This window comes from Nicotiana tabacum, chromosome 11, assembly GCF_000715075.1.
Source record: "Nicotiana tabacum cultivar K326 chromosome 11, ASM71507v2, whole genome shotgun sequence".
Lineage (NCBI taxonomy): Eukaryota > Viridiplantae > Streptophyta > Magnoliopsida > Solanales > Solanaceae > Nicotiana > Nicotiana tabacum.
Genome location: NC_134090.1, coordinates 7340264 through 7364195, shown reverse-complemented (window position 1 = coordinate 7364195; position 23932 = coordinate 7340264). Strand labels below are relative to the sequence as shown.

Here is a 23932-nt window from a genome sequence, read left to right as displayed (position 1 = left end):
GTATAACGATAATAATTAATGTAAAAGCCAACCAATCTAAAATTAATAACTATGAGGGTAAACTTGGTAACTAACCAAAGTGTGAGGACGTATAACTGTCAAATGCTTTCTTGGGCAGCAATTAACCCAAAAGGCTTATTCTTTCACATTTTTGGTTCTTGATAAGATTACTGGAATAGTGGAATTTGTGAGTGGTCATAATTTCTAAAATTTTAGTTTTAGTGAAGAGTTGAAAATTTATCAATTAAGCATCTTGTATTAACTCATAAACATCGAGACCAAAGCAAGGTCGAAGGCGTACTTTTGGATTAAACCAAAATCTACTTTATATATAGGGTGTTCCCTACTAATATATCACTATTTTCTTTTTCTTTTTTTGATGACCGAGAAATCCGTCTGGGACCGATCCTTTGGACCAACCGCAGCCTTCGAAACTCGGTGGATAATGAGCTCGCCCCTCTACCCATCTCCACTTAAATATCAGGCTTTGCTTTGCATGGTGTGAGGGCTTGAACCTGTGACCTAAGACACAAATCCACCACCCTTTATTTTCTAAAAACATATACATGTATATAACTATATATGAAGTTTTTGCCGAACTTTATAGGTGCTGGTAACCCCTCTCAATTTAGCATAGGTCCGTCTCCATTGGAGAGATATGACCAAGTACTACATATAAAACTAAAAAACCCATATGAATAAAAAACCAAAGAATATCACACTCACACAAGAAGTTCAAACATAGTTGTATTCATATCACTTTTGGTAGTCCAAAATTGAGCCATGAACAATCTATATTATGTATCCAAATTGATAAAAGAGAGAAAAATAAAAAGAAATACAACAATTTACAAAAGCCTTTCAAGACTAAAAGGTGCATTCACAGAGTCAACCTGCCACAGATATTACATTGAAAATGCCAAAACTTGTTCTAACCTATAGGAGAATAGCAAGAAAAAAGAATTCGATTAGTAATTAAAATCTACAGCTCAATATTTTCAGTTTTCTGAGTCAACTGTTTTGGCTGCTGTGCAGAAAAAGAATCATTTAACTGCTATGGTGTAAGTTTTCCTGTCAAATTTGTTCTGGTTAAAGTAAGGATCGCTATATAGAGAAAGCTAGATTGTGGCATAGCATGCTTCCTTTTAATCCACAACTTCCCCGGAACGTTCAGATCAGGTTAAAGGCTAAAGCAACTGGCATACCTCTTGGATCGGGTTAGTTGTATGTCATACTCTTTCTTGAGACTAGTTTGTATGAGTCTGCAACTTTTCACGGAACGCCAAGACCAAACAAATATAGATCACAGTTGATGCTACAACAGATACCCCAAGACAGACACAAACCGTCGTAGCACAAACGTACAAAAACCTGAACAAAGAAAGGTCACTTTAATCACCATGCAAATTCAAAATCAGATGAATAACAAAGGATCATAACTATTTTAAACAACTTGTCTTACAAAAAAAAAAAAAAAAAAAAAAAAGGCCAGCCCGGTACACAAGGTATCCCTCGTTCACGCAGGGTCTGGGGAAGTGCCGCATCCCAAGGGTGTAATGTAGACAGCCTAACCTAATGCAAGCATTAGTGGCTGCTTCCGCGGTTCGAACCCGTGACCAATAGGTCACACGGAGACAACGGTACCGTTGTTTTACAAAGAAAAAGTTGGATATATGACAAAGCAGAATATATATATATATATGTGTGTGTATCTTGATTTCAACTTTTGGTGGCACTTACTTGGGAGAAAATACACTCCAAACAAATAAATGATTCCTCATTAGCAACAACACAATTGTGTAAGCAATCAAAAGAATGGAATTCAAGCCCAACGGAACCAGACAAGGAAAACTAAGTGTCCTCTTAAGCAAAGATCCGATGTCGCAACCACTTGTGTCCTTCACAGAAGTGTACATCACCATGCTAAGGAGGTATAACAATGGTGAAGCATATGTAATAATGAACATTAAGATGCCAGAAAGTATAGTCGAGTGGTTCAAGACACCCTGGAAATAAAATCAATGAGGAACATCAGATTCAATATGGATGATTTCCAATATGAAGCGCACAGAAACTTTAGCATGAAACCACAACATTAAAGATTTTTTGGGCAAGAGACTTACAATAAAAGCACCAGCAACATCGATTGTAGCTAGGGTGTTGGTGTTGCCGAGACCAAAATGGCCTGCCATTCCCATATAATAAAGTGCAGCCACCTGACACGGAAAAAGGAGAAAAATAAGACTTGTGATACTAGTATTGAGCAGTTAGAGTATCAAGAGTTGTTAATACCACATAAAATATTATGTATATTAAACAATAGTGGACATGACCAGACTAATTCAAGTTGAATGTTAGCGAACATTGAATAGAATTATAGAAATTGATAGCAATAGAGAAGCTAAACATCTATTTAGTTGTTCCAGAATCTAAAAGAGTTAAATGTCAACCCTCATCCAAGCAAAGGATATTTCCCTGCATTAGTACTAAAACAAATTCAGGATGAACAAAGATATTTGTTGAATTTCGTAGTACGGAAAACACAAGTATAATCATGGTCATCTTCATCAAATGATGTTTGCCTTTTTTTTCTTTCTTTCTTTTTTTTTGGTCATATTTTATTTGGTAATATTGATGATATTCTTGTTTTGCTTTCTTTTCCTTTAGTCATATATTTATGTTCTCATTACTCCCTTTGTTCCCATTTGAATTAACCTTATTCACTTTCCAACAGTCAACCAACTTTAAGAGAGATTAGTAATAGCATAAATGTAATTTTGACTATAAAACTTAAATATTTAGGGAAGAAACATCTAGGAAGATTATTACACGTTGTTTCGATAGTCAAAACATTATGATTTTTCTTTAAAAAATCAAAGATAAGTCTGTGTGAACTGGCGTGCTTTTTAGAAGAAATTACTAATATAGGACTATCCATGTTAATTGACATGTTCTGCAAATTGAAATGTTTTCGCAATGAGTTTGAAGATTCTTACTTTAAGGACAAGTTAGGTCTACTAGGAATTTACAAGTTGCTCGTGATATTTCAAAGAAAACATCGTAAATACAAAAAAAGGCAGAAGCAAAAAAGAGAACTTTGATGAATACTTAAAAGATCTAACTGACCTCAACCCATTGCCTGAGATGCTGGTCGGAACCGGAAGAATACCAAATGCTAGCTAGTACTTGCAAGAAGAGAGTTAGTACAGGCAATGAGTTTATGGGCTGCTGCAACAATAGCTGTAAAAGAGACCAATAATATACGTAACTCAAGCCAATCACATAGGCAGAATTCCTGAAACCTAAAACCCAAACCTTTCTTTGGCTGGGCAAGCGGACTTCATGCACAGAAAGCGTATGATTTTGGAGAGGTATACACCATGGTACAGCAACAACAATAGTCGTTGAACAGAAACCTAGGACGACATAAATTATCTGAGCCATTAAAGTAGCATCATAGCTACCTGTACCGAACGAAAGTTCTTGATATCTAATGATATAATATAGAACCAGAAACCCAGGGAACAAGTGCATTAAGGAAACCACAGTCACAATATTCCTTTTTGACCATTGGGACCACAGAAGAGAAACTAAGCTTATAGTGATTAGGAGGATACCCGACACCAGCTGGAAAAACTTTATATAAGTGCTTCCGGCTTGCTCCAAACATTTTGAAATGTCAGGAAGATGAGTCCAATTAACGCCACCTTGATGCCATCCTCTCAAAAGTCTCCCGGAAATGAGAATCACAAAAATTGAGCAAATCTGGATATAATTATTCCTCTTCTGACTCAAGGTAGCACTTGTATTTTGCTTTGTCCTTGTTGTGATATGCTGCATTACTTTTCGGAGAGATACCAAATAAAACGAGGATGTCACAAAATGCCATATGTATTGTTCTTCCTCCACCAGAGAACTCGATCCCATGCTTATGACAACAATAATAATTACTACCAGAATAAGAATCTCATCCAAATGCCACCATCGCAGGTCATTCTTGGCGTTAAAAAGCTGCTGATTCTGCTCAGAGAAGACTTGCTTCCCTAGAAGAAACAGAAGGCTTAGCAATATCAAACATGAAACGAGTATAGCTGCTACTCCAATTATAAGTCGGCCAACAGGTTTCTGAAAAAAACATAAAATAAAAACTATAAGAATATTTCAAAAAGGAAGTAATACTGGGGAATAAAAAAGTCGTGGAACACTCTTCTATTCACTAGGTCTTGCATGAGATAGTTATATATGGTCTACTACTTTCTGGAAATGCAAAAGAAAACTTTTATAAGGTTAAACTCACGTCAGTTGCCCTATGAGATAGCCACTCACTTGCAGTTCTTAAGAAATTATGATATGCCACAAGAATACTGTGACAATTGTCCTCATTAGCAGATCTACACCAAATATGAGAAGAAAGCAACACAAGAATTAGTATTTTCCCCAAATAAAAGTTCTGAGAAAAAGTGTGTCAGATAGCTTATTACAAACCGTCAACCACCTTTTCTCTTCCCCAGATTTCCACAATCTGTGAAGATCTGCAGCCTTCAAATACAAACAACAAAAGGTCTCTTCCACACTACTGTAACCTCTTGTTCGACCAGATCCATCATCCCTGAAGACGTCGCATAAGAAGTTTTCACATACTAAACCAGGTAATTGCGCTTCAAGTAGCCTAAGCAATTGCCAGGAATTCAACTCCAATAACCTGAGTTGTTGTTCAACTGAAATACTAGAAGAAAATGAGAGAGGAAAGTGACTAACTTTAGCCATATACATTTCAAGAGATGACGATAATACATGATTTTAACAAGAGTCACAAGACGATCACGAAAAATGACAGGACTAAAAAATATATTCAGACAACTATATATGCTGCTATTTATGTCTTCCATTTAATAGAAAGTGTGCCGCGATCAGGATATTCAATCTAGCCTGTTTTATCTTGTCGGACTTGAGCACCAAGGTTAATGATAATTTCGACCATTCCCATTAGCCTGAACCTATTCAAGGTACTCCAACGACAAGTTTTCAGGAGTCAAAGTATAACTTCTCAATATTAGGCTTCATAATATTAAAAATGCTCTACCCCTCCGGTATAGGGTAAGGTATGCATACACTCTACCCTCCCCAGACCCGACTAGTGGGATTATACTGGGTTGTTGTTGTATAATATTAAAAATGCATACTTCAATTTGATCCATGGTGAAGCCCATTTTACTCTGAGGAACTCCACCCTCGAATGAACTAGCATTCACTATCATGAGCCATCAGGGAAAACTCTCCATCTCAGTCATGTTAGAATTAAGCCCTCAAAATGTCCATTCTAGTATCCATCGTTAAATAAAATAGATGCCAATATCCAAAAGTGATTTTTTGAGTGTGGGAAACTGCATATAGCAGCAACCAGTTTCATTCTCCAGTCGAAAATCAAGCTAACAGCCTGTGATAATTTTCGAACCACAAGGCATATGTATAAACTGGGATTCTCTGAAAGCTTTCAAAAATTGTGAGGAACATAGGAAAAGCACCCCTTGTAAAACTTTGATTGCATCATTAGCAACCAAACTAGATTAAATTCCCTTTAACTCCCATGATTAAACATGACATAATTTGTGCCATCTCAACTTCACGTTCAATCAACAACAGCCAATAAGACTGCAGTCAGAATATATTAAGTAAGCTTAGAACCAGTTTGATAAAAGTGGAAACAATTCAGAAGTCTGGACTAGTCATTGGATGAATTACAGGTAACTTGAACAACTGTGCTAGAAACTTTTTCATTTGTTGTTCCGATACACAGAACCAGATGAAGAAAAAATACAGATTTCAATTCCTCAAGACCATGCCTCACTTGGGAATGCAGAAGGCAACAGGATTTCCAAACATAGGCTCCACAGATTCTCCTACTTAGATAGTCATCAACACAATGTAACACATATTCTGACACTTAACAATTATCACCAGAATATCAACATTCTATATGCCTCAGACATTAACAACATAAACTACCAAATCAGACCTGTTAATGATTTGAAAGTTTCTGCCATCAACATGCCAACGTTGTTCTTCGGTATTGGAACACCAAAAAGAAGAGCTAATGTTGAAGCAAGGTCCACCTGAAACACCAGATATATAAATATAAATAAATAAATAAGCTGATGATCGCATCAGTCTTATTAATGCAATTAAGGAAACCTGCAACTACTATCAAAGATATCTTCTTCTTTTTTAAATGAAAACCTCCTAAGCATTCAATAAAGACTATGGCATAAAATCACTACTCATAAAATTACTTTTGACAATTCTTATTCTACCAATCCTTTTATTTCGATTTCTATTTTGAAAAGCCAATATTGCATCGTTTTGTATTAACTCCACGCAAAACATGGGTGAAACACTAGCTATATGTTAGTGACTTTCTGCTAACTTGGCTATTTCTTAAAGCATACTAATCAGAATGGAGGTACTGCTGCCCTTATCCACCTAGCACAAATAACTGTTTCTTGAGATAAACACGCAAATGGTAAGAAATGGCTGTGATTCCAATTTCTACTAATGAAATTGTCCATTAAATATTCATCAACTGTAAAATTCATAGCCACATACCTGGTTGGCCTTATTAGGGGTGCCTGATGTACTTCCAAAATTTGTTGAACGAATAAAAAGTGCCAAAGAGTCAGTTTCCTCATATGATGATCCTCCGTGATTTCCATTTTCAGTCATTCCATGGTCACTTACTACCAACTGCAGATGGGTGCGTAATATAAAAAAGACAAGGGATTACCATAGTATGGTGTTTGTTGAATAATCAAATGATATCTTCAAAAACTAGAGTATGCCACAGCACTTACATCATTCAACAGGAATATTAAGTGAGTACTGTCACATTACCATAGACAGATGTTAAGAAAGCTATAAAGAAGAAAAAAAATCTACATAAGCATAAAATTTCAGAAAAGAAAAGTAAACTGGTTTTCCTCCATTTAGCAACTACACATGGAGCTTGTCTGCCTTGATCCTGTTTCAGTGCTAAACGCTATATGGCTATAGAAACTTTTTCTGCAAATACATTGGCTGTGGGGCCAATAAAAATCCAAATCGTGTTTGGATCCACAGGTATGTCAAGGATGCGCTGGCTTATTGGACTAAACCGTAGTAACATTTTACCAAAGAAGCAGATAAGTCTAAATCACCCCCTTTGATCCCTTTTAGCAAAAAAGTCCTCGTCGCCCTGTGGTTTAAGAGAAAGGATTGTAGTTCTTAACATGGAAAGCTGGAACAGTAAGTGTTAGGATTGGAATCTTAGTGTTGGAATAATAGTTCTGTTAAATTCTTAAGTTAGATATAGTCCCTCATTGGACAAATATCATGTGTCTATTGTATTTGAGACCTACTTTTCTTCCATTTAATCACATGGTATCAGAGCCTCTATGATCATGATGAAGAGTAAAAAAGCTTATGTCAGGCCCGAGGCTTTCTGGAATTCTGCTATTCTTGTATCTTTTTGGTAAGTGGTCCAATGAAAGACACTTATATTTGGTGATCATTTTGCAGCACCATATCTATTTCGGGTGATTCTTTGGTGGCACTACGTTTCACTGTGTTTCTTTCCTTATCGATGGCATTCTGCACTGCACCTGTTTCCACCATTCCAGTGATACCGCATCTCTTTCCAATGACACCCCTATTTCCAAAACTATCACATCTCTAGCAACATTTCCAGCAAGATTCCACAGTTATGATTTTTCCACCATACTGCAGCGACTTCTTGTTCATATAATTTTTTGTGCCTACATTTTTTGTGCACATTACATGTATATATTTTATTTTTTCCTCATTACACTTTTCTTTACTAAATCTCACACTTTAATTACACTTTGCGCATAAAGCCCTAGCAAACTTTGGACCGTTTTGCATATGACAACAGTGATGTAGGTTTTACATTTCTCTTTCAATGATCCAAGATACAGTTATGAGTAGTCACATTGGAGAAAATCCAAAGGAATAATAAACACATGATGCCAGATGTCTCTACTATAATTGTATCATGACGAAGGCCTGATGCATTTTAAACAGTTGGTCTCTATCGGATTGTGAATCGCACACATTGTTATGATGTTAGCTGTAAGCTTCAGAATTAGTTAATTATTGAAAAGGGGAGAAGGAAAAGAAAAAGGCAAGTACTTGAATGTCAAAGTTAAAAGCAACAGTAATTGACCACTTGTTACTATTTCATATCTATAACAAGGAAATGCTCCTACGTCCGGAATATAGCAGCAAACTGTTAGCTTATTAAGTAATCTACACAACTCTTGGAGAGAAGGAAGAAGCACGAACCAAGAGTGTCCGTCCTTGATTATTATCATTTGTAGGTAAAGAATTTAGATCGATGGTCTTGATCACTTCATCCATCTCTCCAAGTTTGGGGGCCATCAGCACACTGTAATAAACACCCAAAGAATATGTTATGAATGAATTATCGTCTTTTTTCTTCAAAAACTCTATCCAAAAGTAACATGGCAACACCTATTGCGTCCACCAAGATGTCCAACATGATCCAAGCCAAGATAATGAAGAATCTGAAATAGTGCAAGCTTATGTTAAATCAAGTAGTGGCAAACAAAAAAGTAATTCCACAGAAAGAATCAGATGAACCATCAGCAACATGTTCATGGATCTCATATGATGCCTCATTTAGAATATAACTGACCAACGCAAGCCACATTCAGAAGGGAAATGATTTAGCCATTTTGATAGGAGGGATTACTTTCAGCTATTTTGAAAGGAAAATTCTGAACACAATATGCAAGATAGACTCTCTGTAAAATTAATTTAAAAGGATCTTGTACTAGAAAATCTAGGTGTATCTGCTAGTTCAATAATGATTTCCACGTATGTAGGAAACAATTATTCTCAAAAAAGGAAGCTGTTCAATACTAGAGTTAGTTGGAATTTGAAACATCAATCGGGCATGTTCACAAAACCGGCAATTAGGATGCAAATATAGTTATTCAATGGAAGGAGAACTATACATGTATGACCTTAGAATATAAGACATAAGAATCATGTTGAAAATTTGAGCTCTCAAAGCAACAGATTCTGGAACTAAATCCTATATGAAGACCAGTTCACTATATACTCAAGAAGGAAAATTTGTTTACTTCAGCATCTGATTAGTGGTAAAAATAGTGATAATCAGTTTGTAAGAAGCACTAGGTCCTCACTTAAACCAGGCAAAGAAAAAGCAATGCCTTAGAGGCTGAGTTGGCCAAAACTTAAGCGGCGAGGCCTTGCACTTTCGTCAAAAGCAAAGCATGTAGCGAAGATCACTTCACAAGAATAGCAAGTTCAATGAAGTGAGCTCCATTCACTTAACTTTCTACGTCGAGGAAAGCCCTAGGGGAGAGAAGCACTCTTCCTCTACTTGCAGCAATTGATCTTGATCTCTCTTTCCAATGCTAACCAAAACTTAGATTGCCTCAGTTTATGGAAGGAACAACTTTTCATACCGCTAGCTAAGCTAAAACTTAATTTGCTTGGGATAGGCATTTTCCAGATCACATGTCAAAGTATATAAACCTTGTTAAATTACAAACATCAATAATGATGAGATGACGATGAAACCTAGACAAAAGTACACAATAACGTGATGATGATAATGATGATTTCGTAGGCTGAGTTGGGATTAAGGACAATAATTACTGCTTATCGTTAGACAGAAAGCCAGCAGTTGCTTTCTTTCTTCTGGTTGCTGCCACTGGGTCTGCTTCTTCTTTAACTATATTACTCCTATTATGTTCTTTTTGTTTTCTCTCAGTTGATTTTATATACTAATTTTTTTTCCTGACTGCAGTGAGATTATATGACATATTCAGTATAAGGACTAAGCAGTGTTGTCAAAGGCGCTTTTAAGCCCTGAAGCAAGGTACAAAACATGTTGATCGCTTCACCTCGCTTAGTGGGTATTTCAGTGTCATCATCAAGGCTCTAAGGCATACTTTTCCTTTCCAATGAGTGTAATCCTGAAGAGGTGACACTAAGCAAATGATATTTCACTTTGTCGTAATTTTTTTCAATTTCTTTGTCCATACATTTGTTGTTCATACTTATAATTATTAGTTTTTGACTACATATACATATTTGTATTTTTTCTCCATTTGCGTCTTTCTTCGTTAAAGCTCACGCTTTATTTGCACTTTGTGCTTAAAGTCTCAACGGATCTTAGAGCTTTTTGCGGTTTTTGCCTTTGATAACACTGGGACTAAGCCCATATATACTAGATATTTGCTTGCCATTTTTTCTTGAAGACTGTGATGAAGTGTTGCTCATTGCGGGCCTAGGAGCCTTGTAGCACCGTATTTCCCAAAATTGAGAGACCTCCTATTCAGCCAAAGCAAAACTCAAAAGTCAGGATTGGGCTATATACACCAAAGCCTGATATTTAAATATCTACACATGCAACGTTTAACCGGTTCTAGAAAATGTCTTAACAAATAAAGGGTAGAATAGAAGGGACAACTAGATTACCAGAAGACTCCAGTCAGTGCGACCAAGTTCATCAACCAAGTGTCGAGATACATTTTGATCTACTTGGACAGTGTCTTTAACCTGCAGGATGAATTCCATAAGCAGCTAAACAACTTCAACTTTTCAGCACCACGTACAAGCAGATTTAAATCTTACACCTTAAGCAGCATTCTGATCTTAACCTAGTTGTAGATTACATCCTTCACCTCCAAGATATCCAATCCAACAAATAACTGAAAGAATGGTATTTCACTAGCATGGCTGAAGACACTTTCTATGTTTTCGCAAATCAAGTAAATTAAAGAGAATAAATGAAGGAAATGATACTCAAAATCACACAAAACTGGAAAGAAAACTAACTTAACAGATGAGTGTGACAGAACAAACTACACAAGCAAAGGGGAGAAAATAGCTACACCACCACAATAGCAAAAGGAGAGAAATAAGTGTTATTGAATAAGAATGCTTCAACTTCCTGGTATTAAAGCAGACTTACAAAGAAACTGCTAACGCCATCATGCCTCGAAAACATTCCAGGAAACAATTTAAGCCATGTGTCATCACCATGCATCACGATTTTCCAACCAACTTTTAGAAATTGCACTGTAACAGGAAGAGAAACCATGGGCCATGTTAAGGCATCTAATCTGTAAACCGCTTAATCAATTAATAAACTATAACTTAACACGGATTTTCTACTTTATCAAATAGAATCTTAACAAGGATTTTCCAACTAACCAATTATGTTGTCATCCAACAGAGCTTGCGTGTTGAAATTGAAAGCAACATCCAGAAATCCCCCAACAGCACCAGAAACCATGGCCTGCAAACACACAACTATTGAGAAGCCTACTTTTCCAAACAGAAAGTTTCTCCAAAATCCTTTTGGTTACCTTCAAGCGAGGCATTGTGACAGTGGGAGGTGCAGCCTTCGCATGATAACCAATCGCCCTTCCCTTACTCAATAATGATTGAGTATATGGCATAGCTTCCTTGAAAGCTTTCTGCGGAGGTTGACCATCTTTCCCAAGAACGAATTCGGCTGGAAGACCATCAATGACCTAAGAAATTTGATTTTATCAGCAAAAAATATAAGCTTTATTCCTAACAAGAAAGCATGGCAACATCCAGAAGTTGCCCCCTAGATTTCAAACATCACTAAAACACTTTTGGGCAAGATTAAACTAACAAAATCACTCACCATGAGTATCAAGCGGTCAAATAAAGGAGGCACCAAAGACAATTCCTGCAGTTTTACCAAATTCACGACCATAACTGTTAAGGGCAAGAAAACAATGGCATCAAATGTACACCAGAAAACAACATAACATGCTATTGGAACATACATTCCTGTAAAATCTCAAAAAGTTTCAAACTTTCAAGAACCTTAGCAAATTTTGTAACATGCCAAATTGTATTTATAATAACACACACAATAATACCTAATGTACACCAGAAAACAACATGGCATGCTATTGGAACAGACATTGTAAAATCTCAAAAAGCTTCAAATTTTCAAGAACCTTAACAAATTCAGTAACATACCAAATGGTATACAATTATGCATAATACACAATAAAATATGTTATATATAGTACTACTTCATATAAATGGGATAACACAATATCTAAGCTGACACAATATGAATGAATGAATTCTTTTAACTACAAATATAATCTTCTTAATCCAAAAATCCCTTCCCCAAGCCACGAAAAAAAAAAAAGGAAACCAACCTGGTACAAATATTTGAGCTGACTTTCTGATAAATTGGTGGTATTCTGAAACTTAGCTGAATCTGCTCCAGGTTGATAAAAACTCTCTACCCCACTGGAAAAAAAAAGGTCTTTTCTAAATTAAAACAATGCAAGAAATTTAAGAAAACAATAAATAATACCTCAATTCTTGGATTTTCTAGAATGCAAATGAAACTCCCAACCTCTTATAAGAAGAAGAAGAAAATATGAATACAAAATTACATTCTTGAATTCTCTAAAATGAAACTAAAAAATCTAATTTGTTTCATTTATATAAAATGTGAAAGGAATTAATTGTTGAGTACCTGAATCCAGAGAGTGCTGGCTTTACAGGGAAGAAACCAAGAACAAAAACAGCAAGGCCAATTACTTGGATTAAAACAGCTAATACTGTAATTACTGTTAGCTTTTTACATGTTAATGAAGATGAATCCATTCTTCTGCTTCACTCTGTGTGTGTGTGTGTGTGTTTTCTTCAAGATCCTGAACTCTCTCTACTGTTGGGTCACATAACTGAGCTACCGTTTATGTTCTGTTTTTTTCCTTTTAAGTTTTACCCCTTCCTTAAAACTAGGGGAGTAGAAGAATATTTAAAAGACTGTTTAGAATTTTTATTTCTTTATATCTTATACTTTAGTCTTTAACAAATAATTATGATAGGTTCTTAATACTTTCAGTTTTGTTTTATGGAATAGTATTTGATTGAGCCAAAAGCTTAAGAAAAAATATTTAAAAATTAGAAATTTATGGTGATTAACATGTCATGACATTTTTGTGCCTATAAAATATATCATTCAGGATAAAATAAAAAAATTAAAATAAAACTATTTCATAAAATAAAAAATATATTATTTTTTTAGACTAAAAAGGAAAAAATATTACATAAAATAGAACAAAGAAGTATTTGATAACATGCCACGTCATAATGCCACATTGGCACCATTTGGTATATATTAATGCCATGTGGAAGCGTACATAGGAGGAACGCTAGCATTTGTGAGAAAATTCTAGATAAGTATGGGCATTTCTTTTGGAAGAACCTAGATCCCTATGGATTTGCTAGGAAAGTTTTTGGAATCTTCTAGGCTTATAGAGAATTCTGGAGAAAGCTCTTATCTTGTAAATACTAAGGAATTGCATAACAATTAATATTTACACACTAGCCCCTAGGAAACTAGTATATAATGGGGGTCACTCATTTGTAAATCACCAAGCAAACAATTTAGGTTCTCTCTATTACAAAATTTCCTTTAACAATTCTCTTGTGTTCTTTCTACCATTCTCTTAGCGATCTTAAGTGTAGTAAGACTGACTATAGCAAGAACGTGAGCAAGTTGTACAAGATTGTGAGCGAGTTGTCAAGTGCCGCACATGTACTTAGTTGGTGAATAAGGACGTGATAAGTACCTGTAGATGAGATTTGAAGACACAAAAACAAAGCGTTATATTTTTACGCATTTGATTGGCTTCTTATGCTAAGGTTTTTCCTTGAATGCACCTCTAATCCAAACATAACGGATTTTACTTGTTTGCTTTTAACAAGAGTCGGGATATGCCACCCGAGGTTGTGTCAAATGAAGGGCTTACATCTCAAGAACCATCTGCCACTGAGGCGAGCGAGGATGAAGTGGAGGTCCTGCCCGAGGATGTCTCACCCGGTAAAGAGCGGGTGATGAAGGTCAACACGGGGATGGACGTCGTCGAGATCTTTGGCCAATGGGGAAAGTGGAAGGCATCCTTAGAATTCTTGAAGGACACACTCTTGAAGAAATTGAGAGTATCCAAAATAAATTGGAGGGACGTACACAGACCGAGATGGAACTAAGGCAAACCATCACTGCCTTAAAGTGAAGACTTATGGAGGCTTTGAGTACTATCGATGCTATGAAGGCAAAGATAGAGTCACTCGATGAGCATGTTGATGCTGGCATGTCCGAGGTAGCCAACAATGTTGTGGTGACGAGGGAGGCCAAGATCGAGGCTCCCAAACCCCTGATATTCAAAGTTTTTCTCGATGCACAAGAAGTGGAAAACTTTCTTTGGCACTTAGAGAACTACTTCAGACACGGCAAAGTGAGGGACGACGAGGCCATGATCAACATTGTCGTGTTGTACCTCTCAGAGACTGCCATGCTATGGTGGAGAAGGAAGATGGGTGACGTGGATAAAGGTTTATGTACTATTAGCACATGGGATCAGTTCAAAGCCAGTTCAAGCGACAGTTCTTTCCAAATAATGTCTTGTACAAGGCAAGGCGCAAGCTTAAGGAGTTGAAGCAAACAGGGAGCATACGTGACTATGTCAAGCAGTTCACTACCTTGATGTTTCAAATTACCAACCTGACCAGTGATGACTTGTTGTTCCACTTCATGGGCGGATTGCAAAATTGGGCTAAACAGGAGTTACAACATCGGCAAGTCGCAGATATAGACCAAGCCATAGTGGAGGCTGAATCATTGATGGATTTCAAGCATGACAAGCACGGAAAAGCCAAAGGCAAGGAGTTAAAGGTTAGCAATATCAAAGGTGGGGAAGACCGTGGCAAAGGCAAGGATATACAACAATAATACTCCAAGAGTCAAGATTCCAAAAAGTCGAGTGGCCGTTAGGGCTACGCTGAGAAGAAGGCGCAGGCCGAAAAGAAGGGATGCTATATATACGGAGGACCGCACAGCTTCAGGAATTGTCCTGACCTCAAGAGCCTCAGTACCATGGTCTGTGAACGGAAGGAGCAGTCGTAAGGAGAGAGTTCGGGAACCAAACAGTTGGGTATGATCGGATTATATGGTGATGTCACGAAGCAAGCTATCCAACCTAACAAGAACGACAATCAATGATCTCACCATCAATAACAAGTTCGCTCGTGCAATGGTGGATACTGATACAACTCATAATTTCGTGACCAAGAATTGCCACAAAGAGACTAAGATTGAAGCTTGCTCCAAACAACTCTCATGTCAAGACCGTGAATGCCGGGCTACAAAATGCTAGTAGGGTAGCTAATGAAGTTGGTGTCAAATTGGGAACTTGGAAAGCTATGACAAACTTTTCCGTAACTGCTATTGATATCTTTGACATCATACTGGAGCAAGATTTCTTTAGACATTGTCATACTTTTATCGAACCCTAACTCCAACGTCTCTTGGTTATGGAGCGAGAAGGAGCTAGCACGGTACTTATAGCAACTATGCCATATGGACAGAGCCAAGAACAACTCTCAACTATGCAGGTTGTCAAGGGGATCAAGAAAGGGAACCGGCGTTTGTGGCAACCATTGCCTACCTGGTGGAAGACAAGAGTTTTCAAGAGATGCTACCGCCTTGCATAGAGAAGTTTCTTGAGGAAAATAAAGATATCATGCCCGAAGAGTTGCCTAATCACTTGCTGCCTATGCGAGAGTTGGATCACAAGATTGAGTTGGATCCAGGGGCTAAACCACCACCATTTTCCCCATATCGTATGGCACCGCCCGAGCTGGAGGAGCTCAGAAAAGAATTGAAAGAGCTACTAGATGCTGGTCATATTCACCCATCAAAGGCACATTTCGGCGCACTGGTATTGTTCCAAAAGAAGAAGGTTGGATCATTGCGCTTGTACATTGACTACCGAGCACTTAATAAGGTCATAGTGAAGAATAAGTACCCAATCCCGCTTATTGATGACTCGTTCGATAGACTTGGGCAAGCCAAGTACTTTACCAAGGTGGATCTTCGCAAGGGCTACTACCAAGTTTGCATTGCAAAAAGGGATGAGCCGAAGATAGCATGTGTGATGAGATATGGACCCTTTGAGTGGTTGGTGAGGCCCTTCGCCTTAACCAATGCACCGGCCACATTTTGCACCCTTATGAACAAGATTTTCCATCTCTACCTTAATCAATTTGTGGTAGTCTACCTATCATCATCTACAGCAACACCTTAAAGGAACACATGGAGCACTTAAGGAAGGTTTTCCAAGTCTTGCAGGAGAACGAGCTATACATCAAGAGAGAGAAATGTAAGTTTACACATTCAAAGGTGCACTTTTTGGGCCATTTCATTAGCAATAGCGATCTACGCATGGAAGAAGCTAAGGTACGTGCTATCCAGGAGTGGGAGGCACCTATAAGGTAATTGAGTTGAGTTCCTTCCTTGGCCTTGTTAACTACTATCATCGGTTTATTAGTGGCTACTCAATCAAGGGCGCACCATTGACTGAGTTGCTACAGAAGAACAAGTTATGGGTTTGGACCGAGTATTGGCAAAAGTCATTTGAAGGCCTTAAGGCAGCTGTAATAGAAGAGTCAGTCTTGGTGTTACCTGATTTTGCCAAGATATTTGAGGTGCATACAGATGCCTCAGACTTTGCCATTGGGGGTGTCCTCATGTAGGATAAGTACCCCATAGCGTTTGAGATCTGCAAGTTAAATAAGACTGAGTGGCGTTGCACGGTGCAAGAAAAAGAAATGATTGTCATTATGCATTGCCTTCGTACATAGCGACATTATTTGCTTGGGTCGAGGTTCGTGGTCAAGACCGACAATGTGGCTACTAGCTACTTCCAGATGCAGAAAAAGCTCACACCAAAACAGGCTAGGTGGCAGGATTTCTTGGCCGAGTTTGATTATATGTTGGAATATAAGCTGGGCAAAGGTAACGTCATAGCCGATGTCTTAAGCCGGAAAACCGAGCTTGATGCCATCACTTCAGCAAGTTGGGACATTTGTGAGGCTATAAAAGAAGGCATGGATCATGATCCAGCAGCCAAACAGCTTATCGAGTTAGCCAACCAAGGCAAGACGAGACATTTTTGGATAGAAGACGACTTATTACTTACTACGGGTCGACAAGTCTACGTGCCTAAGTTTGGAGACATTAGATGGCAGATCATAAGGGAAATTCATGACACAATGCGGGTTGGTCATCCAGGCCAACGTCGCACTAAGGCCTTGGTTGAGTCAGTCTACTATTGGCCACCCATGCGAGATGACATAGAGTGTTATGTGCAGACTTGTCTTGTCTGCCAACAGGACAAGGTTGAGTAACAACAACCATGAGGACTTTTAAAGCCACTACCAATTGTAGAGCGTCCTTTAGAGAGCGGGAATATGAACTTTATCACTTGCCTACCAAAGTCCGACGGTTATGGTAATATAATGGTGGTCATAGATAGATTTTCCAAATATGCTACATTCATGCCCGCCTTACCAGGTTGCACTACCAAGGAAGCCGCCAAGCTATTCTTTAAGAATGTGATGAAGTATTGGGGCTTACCAATGCATATTATTAGTGATCGAGACCCTTTTACTGGAAATTTTTGGAGAGAGTTATTCGACATACTTGGTACGGAACTGTAGTTTTCCAATAGTTTACACTCACAGACGGATGGACAAATGGAACGGGTCAATGCCTTACTAGAATGCTACTTGAGGCATTATGTAAGCGCGCATCAGAAAGATTGGGCAAGGCTCCTAGACATCGCCCAATTCTCTTATAACTTGCAGCGGAGTGAGTCCACGGGGAGGACAGCATTTGATCTAGCTACAGGCCAACAGCCACAAACTCCACATTCATTACCAGCCGCATTCGAGGGAAAGAGTTTGGGGGCTTATCATATGGCCAAAGGATGGGAGGGGCAGCTTGACATTGCTAAGTCCTACTTGGATAAGGCAGCTAAAAAGATGAAGACATTTGCAGACCGTAAGCGGCATCCCATGGACTATAGAGTTGTGGACATGGTCATGGTAAATTTTAACCCAAGACAGTTCAAGGCACTACGGGGCATGCATTAGAATTTGATTCGCAAGTATGAGGGGCCATTTAAGATCGTTGCCAAGGTAGGCAAGATCTCATACAAGCTTGGCATGCCATCGTATCTTAAGATCTACCCTATCTTCCATGCTAGCATGCTTAAGCCATATCATGAAGATAAGGATGATTCGAGTAGGGGTCAATCAAGTCGAGCACCTATTACTATCATCGCCTCACATAATCGGGAGATTGAGGCTATCATGGATTACCAGGACAGGCGAAAACAAGGGCAGAAAGCTACCGCTATGTTCCTCGTCCATTGGAAGGGGAAATCATCGGAAGAGGTCACATGGGAAAGATATGAAGACTTATGGCAATTCAAAGATAAAATCTGAGAGTTTATGCAGCAGCATTGCGCCGTGGTTGTCGCCACATTATGTGGGGGAGAGTGTGATGACCTGCCATGTCATCATGTCACATAGTGCCATTTGGCATATATTAATTCTATGTGGAAGCTTAGATAGGAGGAAGGCTAGCATTTGTGAGAAAATTCTAAAGAAGTATGGGCATTTCCTTTGGAAGACCCTAGATCCCTATGAATTTGCACACTAGCCCCTAGGAAACTAGTATATAAAGGGGGGCACTCATTTGTAAATCACCAAGCAAACAATTCAGGTTCTCTCTATTACAAAATTTCCTTTAACAATTTTCTTGTGTTCTTTCTACCATTCTCTTAGCGATCTTAAGTGTAGTAAGGCTGACTTGGCATAGCAAAAACGTGAGCAAATTGTGCAAGATCGTGAGCGGTTGTCAAGTGTCGCGCATGTACTTAGTTGACAACTAAGGACGTGACAAGTACCTATAGATGATATTTGAAGACACAAAACAAAGCGTTATATTTTTACGCATTTGGTTGGCTTCTTATGCTAAGGTTTTTCTTTGAATGCACCTCTAATCCAAACATAACGGATTTTACTTGTTTGCTTTTAAAATTTGAAGATAAATATTAAAAAGTAAAAGTGAACACTAAAATTGGGGGCAATGAGAATTGAAAAAACAAATTAAACTTGTGATTCAAAACAAATCATAAAAATTTCGGTATAGATTTTTACATCAAAGGTAAAGTAAAAATTTTAAAATTAAGCTATCACTAAATACTATAAAAAGGAGTATCAATCTTTTTTAGATCGGCTTCAAAGTTGAAGGGATGAATTATAGCCTTTCTAATATTTTAGTCGATCACTCTTCGGACCTAGTTGATTGATGCGAAGATACCCTATACAAAACTGTTAAGGCATAATAAAACGAACGAAATTGGTTCTTTATTTAGCAATATTTAACATGAGAGCTGTTACACAACGCCTTCCTGATGTTCTTTGGAAGGGCAACGTAAGGCTAAGCAACCGATGTCAGTGCGGTTGCGGTCCGCCAATGAGGTCCCCTCCGCACGCTAGACTAGATTATCAGTGTCGTGCGGGAAAACCAATGTCATGAGCAATTGCGGAAGCTGAGTGAATTGGGTTTTGAATGATGATGATGATTTTATTGATGACTGAAATGATGATTACAAAGATGTGGCGTCGAGGGGGAGAGACACCAGAAAAATGCTTGCTTGAAATGTTTGATTGTTTGGTCCCCCTTAATAATGCTTAAAAAAAATAAACCAACATTACATGACTAGTCCTAATAAAGCTATAGAAGCACACTGAAATGGAAATGATGTAAACTAGCCTATAATTACAATGAAAAGGACTTAGTTTATTACAAGGTAGAACTAAGTCTGATGGCAGCAACTTTGTCTTGCGGGTCAGGGTCTGCGCGCACATTGTTGTGGGCGCGCGCGACACTTGCTGTGTTGGCCTGAGGCTGGGCGCTGGAGTTTGGCATCAGGGTCTGTGCGCGAGGCGCTGCTGGAATGGGCCTGCAGCTGGGTGCTGGCGAGGCATCAGGATCTGCGCGCGCGGCATTGTCAGGGCGTGCGGCGCTGTTGTCATTGGCCAGCCCTTGGGCGCTGGCGAGAGGCATCGATGGGGCGACAGAGGCGCATGCGCGCTTGTCACTTGGCGCAGCCAAGACACGGGGCCGACCATGGCACTAGGCATTGTGAGGCTTGCTAGGCCGCCATGGGGCGCGACCAAGGGCTCATGGGGTGTGTCTGAAAAGCAGCCCATGACATTCTCCCCCACCTGAGTTGGCGCCGTCCTCGGAGCCTTATGATGATGATGATGATGATGATGTTTCTGATGGTTGTTGGATGGGAGGTCTGCACCCCTCTGTTCTGTGAGCTTGTTGTTGTAGCGACGCAATGATTTCATGCGGCTAACATGGAAGACTGGATGGATCTTCCACCAGGATGGAGTTTTCACCTGGTATGTGGACTTCCCAATGCGTTTTTCAATGGGCAGGGGCCCGATGTATTTTTGTTGCAGGCGAGGGTCATGGGTCCTTTCTGCAAACAAGTACCGCTTTGGGATGCATAGCATTACTTTGTCCCCTATTTGATGTTGGGCAAAGTAAAGATTTTGTTCGGTGAACCTTTTTGCCCGCTTTTGGGCTTTGATGAGATAGCTCCGCACTATCCCCATGTTGCGCTCCCATTCGCTCGAGAAGTTGGCAGCTCGAGGAGATTTCGGCATGGTTGATGCATTCACCGTTTGTGGGAGAAGCGGTTGTTGTCCGGTAACAATTTCAAAAGGGCTTTTGTTTGTATGATGGCTCTTTTCGAGAATTGAAACACAGTTGAGCAGCATCCAGGAGCTTCACCCAATGCTTCTGTGATCCGGTTGCAAAGTTGCGGAGATATTCTTCCAGCATGTCATCGAACCGGTCTGTCTGGCCATCCGATGGTGGATGGATGTCTGAGTTGTGACTCAATGTTGACCCAAAGCACCTGAAGAGATGGGTCCAAAATTTGTTAGTGAAGCGTGTGTCGCGCCTACTAACAATGTCTTTGGGCAGGCCCCAATGTTTGACAATGTGCGAGAAGAAGAGTCGAGCTGTATCTTTTGCTGAGATGTTCTGCGGGGCTGCTATGAAGGTTGCATAGTTTGAAAACTGATCTATGACAACCATGATGGATGCAAGATTACCGACTTGGGGCAATCCCGTGATGAATCTGAGGGAAACATTTTCCCATGGTCTCTGAGGGACATGTAATGGCTGCGAGGGTCCCGTCTGTGATGAGTGATCCGACTTGTCCTTGTGGCATGGCTGACAAGTCTTCACACGATGAGGAGCGTCACCAGTCTTTTGAGGCCGATGACATGATGGTTGATTGTTGCTGCGAAGAGTAGCCGGAACCAGGGGTTCATGTCTGTCGACTACCTTCTCCAACTGCATAGCCGAGATGTTTTCAGCGGCCATCTTTATGGGAAAACATGGTATGGTGCAGGGCTTGGCCCCGTTTTCTCCCATCATCAGGAGCATATTGGCATATGGTACCGGTATGGTGTTGGTTTGCCTCATGAACTCCAAACCCACTATGATGTCGAAGTCATCTATGATTGCGATGCGCAGGTCGATGCTTCCTTTGTATGGGCCATGTTTCACTGGGACATTTGTAGCTGTTCCACCCAATGTCTGAGGTGGTGAGTTGATAGCCTTGACGCGGCCTTTGCTCTTTTGCACAACAAGACCTAGGCGCCCTACTTGCGTTGATGACAAGTAGTTGTGGGTGGCACCCGTGTCTATCAATGCCTGAAGGGGCTTGCCGTTCACTTTCAATTTGACGAACATTAGGGTCCTCGCTTGTTTAGGAGGCCTCTCGTCCATCTTTTCCTTCCCTTTCTTGGTGATTGGGATTGATTTTTTCTTAGGAGGACATGCACTGGTCCCCGCTAAGGCATGCGGGATAGAGCCAACAATTGCATTGAAGGCGCCTACCTGGTCGTCTTCGGATGTGTCTGATGCGTCTGACTCATCCTCGACAGTCTGATGAGCATTGACCTTGATGTTTGGGCATTCATTGTTCCAATGTGCCCCGCCGCAATGACGACATTCTGAGGGAGGCTTTCTCCCCTGATTGTTGTTGATGGATGCAGCACTGTTGCTGTTGGAGGGAGGAGTCTTAGTTTTGGATGCACTCCGATCTCCCCCACTTTTGCTTGGGCCACCATTGCTGGGATGGTTCCCGTTGAATCCCCCTCGGACGGATGGTTGGGGCCTGTCGTTCTGAGTTCCCAAATGATAATTGCCAAGGCATTCTGCAGCTTGAATGGCCTTGGGCAGGGTGTCTACCCGTTGTCTCTGTAGTTTCATACGGGCATGAGGTTTCAAACCTTCTATGAATGCGAAGAGTTTGTCTTTGTCCCCCATGTCGCGTATGTTTAGCATGAGTGCGGAGAATTCGCGCACGTACTCTCGCACTGATTTGGTGTGGCGGAGGTCCCGTAGCTTTCTCCTTGCATTGTATTCCACATTTTCGGGGAAGAACTGCAGGCGTATGGCTACCTTCAATTCATCCCATGTCTGGAGAGTATCTTCACCGGCTTTGATGGCTTCGTATTTGACCCGCCACCAAAGTTTGGCATCGCCCTGAAGATACATAGCAGCAGTCGCGACCTTTTTGGATTCTTCCAAATGGCCTACGGCATCGAAGTATTGTTCGATGTCGAAGATGAAGTTTTCCACTTCTTTAGCATCCCGGGATCCGTCGTATGGCTTTGGCTCCGGTATCTTAAGCTTTTGTGGAATGGGGGTAAGGTTTGTTGCACCCCTGATGTGGTTGTTGCCTCCTCGAAGTAGGCTTTGTAGGGCAGCATTGACAACATTGAGCTTGCCTGTCAAGTCGTTTATGGTTTGATGCATGGCAGTTAGTTTGTCTGCCTCTTGTTGCTGATGGGCCAAATCGTCGGCACACTCCTGTTGGAGGTCCTCAAATTTGCCATGAATATTGGCAGTTTCGATGGCTGCCGTTTGTCGGTCATCGTCAAAGTCACGACTGATGTTTGCAATGTCATTTTCTGCCTGCCGCATTCGGCGCTCCAGGTCGTCCAACCTTTGCACTAGGTTGTTGTTTTGATCAGGCACCGTATCCACGATGGGTCGTAATCGGTCAACCGTCTCTTCTAGGGATGCTAGACGCTCCCCATGATTCACCATGGTCAGAAATGGTGATGATGGAAAATGTGTTCCCTCGTCCAATGTCGAGCCTAGGCTCTGATACCAACTGTTACGCAACGCCTTCCTGATGTTCTTTGAAAAGGCAACGTAAGGCTAAGCAACCGATGTTAGTGCGATTGCGGTCCGCCAATGAGGTCCCCTCCGCACGCTAGACTAGATTGTCAGTGTCGTGCAGGAAAACCAATGTCATGAGCAATTGCGGAAGCTAAGTGAATTGGGTTTTGAATGATGATGATGATTTTATTGATGACTGAAATGCTGATTACAAAGATGTGGTGTCGAGGGGGAGAGACACCAGAAAAATGCTTGCTTGAAATGTTTGATTGTTTGGTCCCCCTTAATAATGCTTAAAAAAAATAAACCAACATTACATGACTAGTCCTAATAAAGCTGTAGAAGCACACTGAAATGGAAATGATGTAAACTAGCCTATAATTACAATGAAAAGGACTTAGTTTATTACAAGGTAGAACTAAGTCCGATGGCAGCAACTTTGTCTTGCGGGTCAGGGTCTGCGCGCGCGTTGCTGTGGGCGCGCGCGACACTTGCTGTGTTGGCCTGAGGCTGGGCGCTGGAGCTTGGCATCAGGGTCTGTGCGCGAGGCGCTGCTGGAATGGGCCTGCAGCTGGGCGCTGGCAAGGCATCAGGATCTGCGCGCGCGGCATTGTCAGGGCGCGCGGCGCTGTTGTCATTGGCCAACCCTTAGGCGCTGGCGAGAGGCATCGATGGGGCGACAGAGGCGCATGCGCGCTTGTCACTTGGCGCAGCCAAGACCACGGGGCCGACCATGGCGCTAGGCATTGT

The 23932-nt window shown here is 40.3% G+C and overlaps 1 protein-coding gene across 2 annotated transcripts; it reads right to left on the bottom strand.

The window, feature by feature from the left end:
• Positions 1–731: 731 nt before the first annotated feature.
• LOC107796395 (uncharacterized) lies at positions 732–12842 on the bottom strand. 2 transcript variants are annotated; one of them, XM_075224736.1, is made up of 17 exons: positions 12584–12842; positions 12258–12351; positions 11726–11770; positions 11418–11585; positions 11263–11347; positions 11021–11127; positions 10525–10605; positions 8524–8576; positions 8335–8437; positions 6604–6741; positions 6017–6113; positions 4496–4718; positions 4298–4391; positions 3127–4125; positions 2124–2216; positions 1741–2006; positions 732–1371 (listed from the first exon to the last, which is right to left on the bottom strand). In XM_075224736.1, the coding sequence occupies exons 1-17, from the start codon at positions 12712–12714 to the stop codon at positions 1248–1250; spliced, it is 2901 nt and encodes a 966-aa protein (XP_075080837.1). In that variant the 5' UTR covers positions 12715–12842; the 3' UTR covers positions 732–1247. The 2 variants fall into 2 exon arrangements, with proteins under 2 accessions (XP_075080837.1, XP_075080838.1); XM_075224737.1 differs by having other exon boundaries at positions 11726–11799; positions 12584–12777.
• Between the last annotated feature and the right edge of the window lie 11090 nt (positions 12843–23932).

Bases quoted from the DNA above. Each gene is read 5' to 3' on its own strand.
- LOC107796395 (XM_075224736.1), bottom strand. From the start codon at position 12,714: ATGGATTCATCTTCATTAACATGTAAAAAGCTAACAGTAATTACAGTA. The intron at 6,114-6,603 runs GTATGTGGCTAT...CTGGTGTTTCAG, and splicing joins CCCCTAATAAGGCCAACCAG to GTGGACCTTGCTTCAACATT. The intron at 2,007-2,123 runs GTAAGTCTCTTG...TTTTATTTCCAG, and splicing joins ATGTTGCTGGTGCTTTTATT to GGTGTCTTGAACCACTCGAC.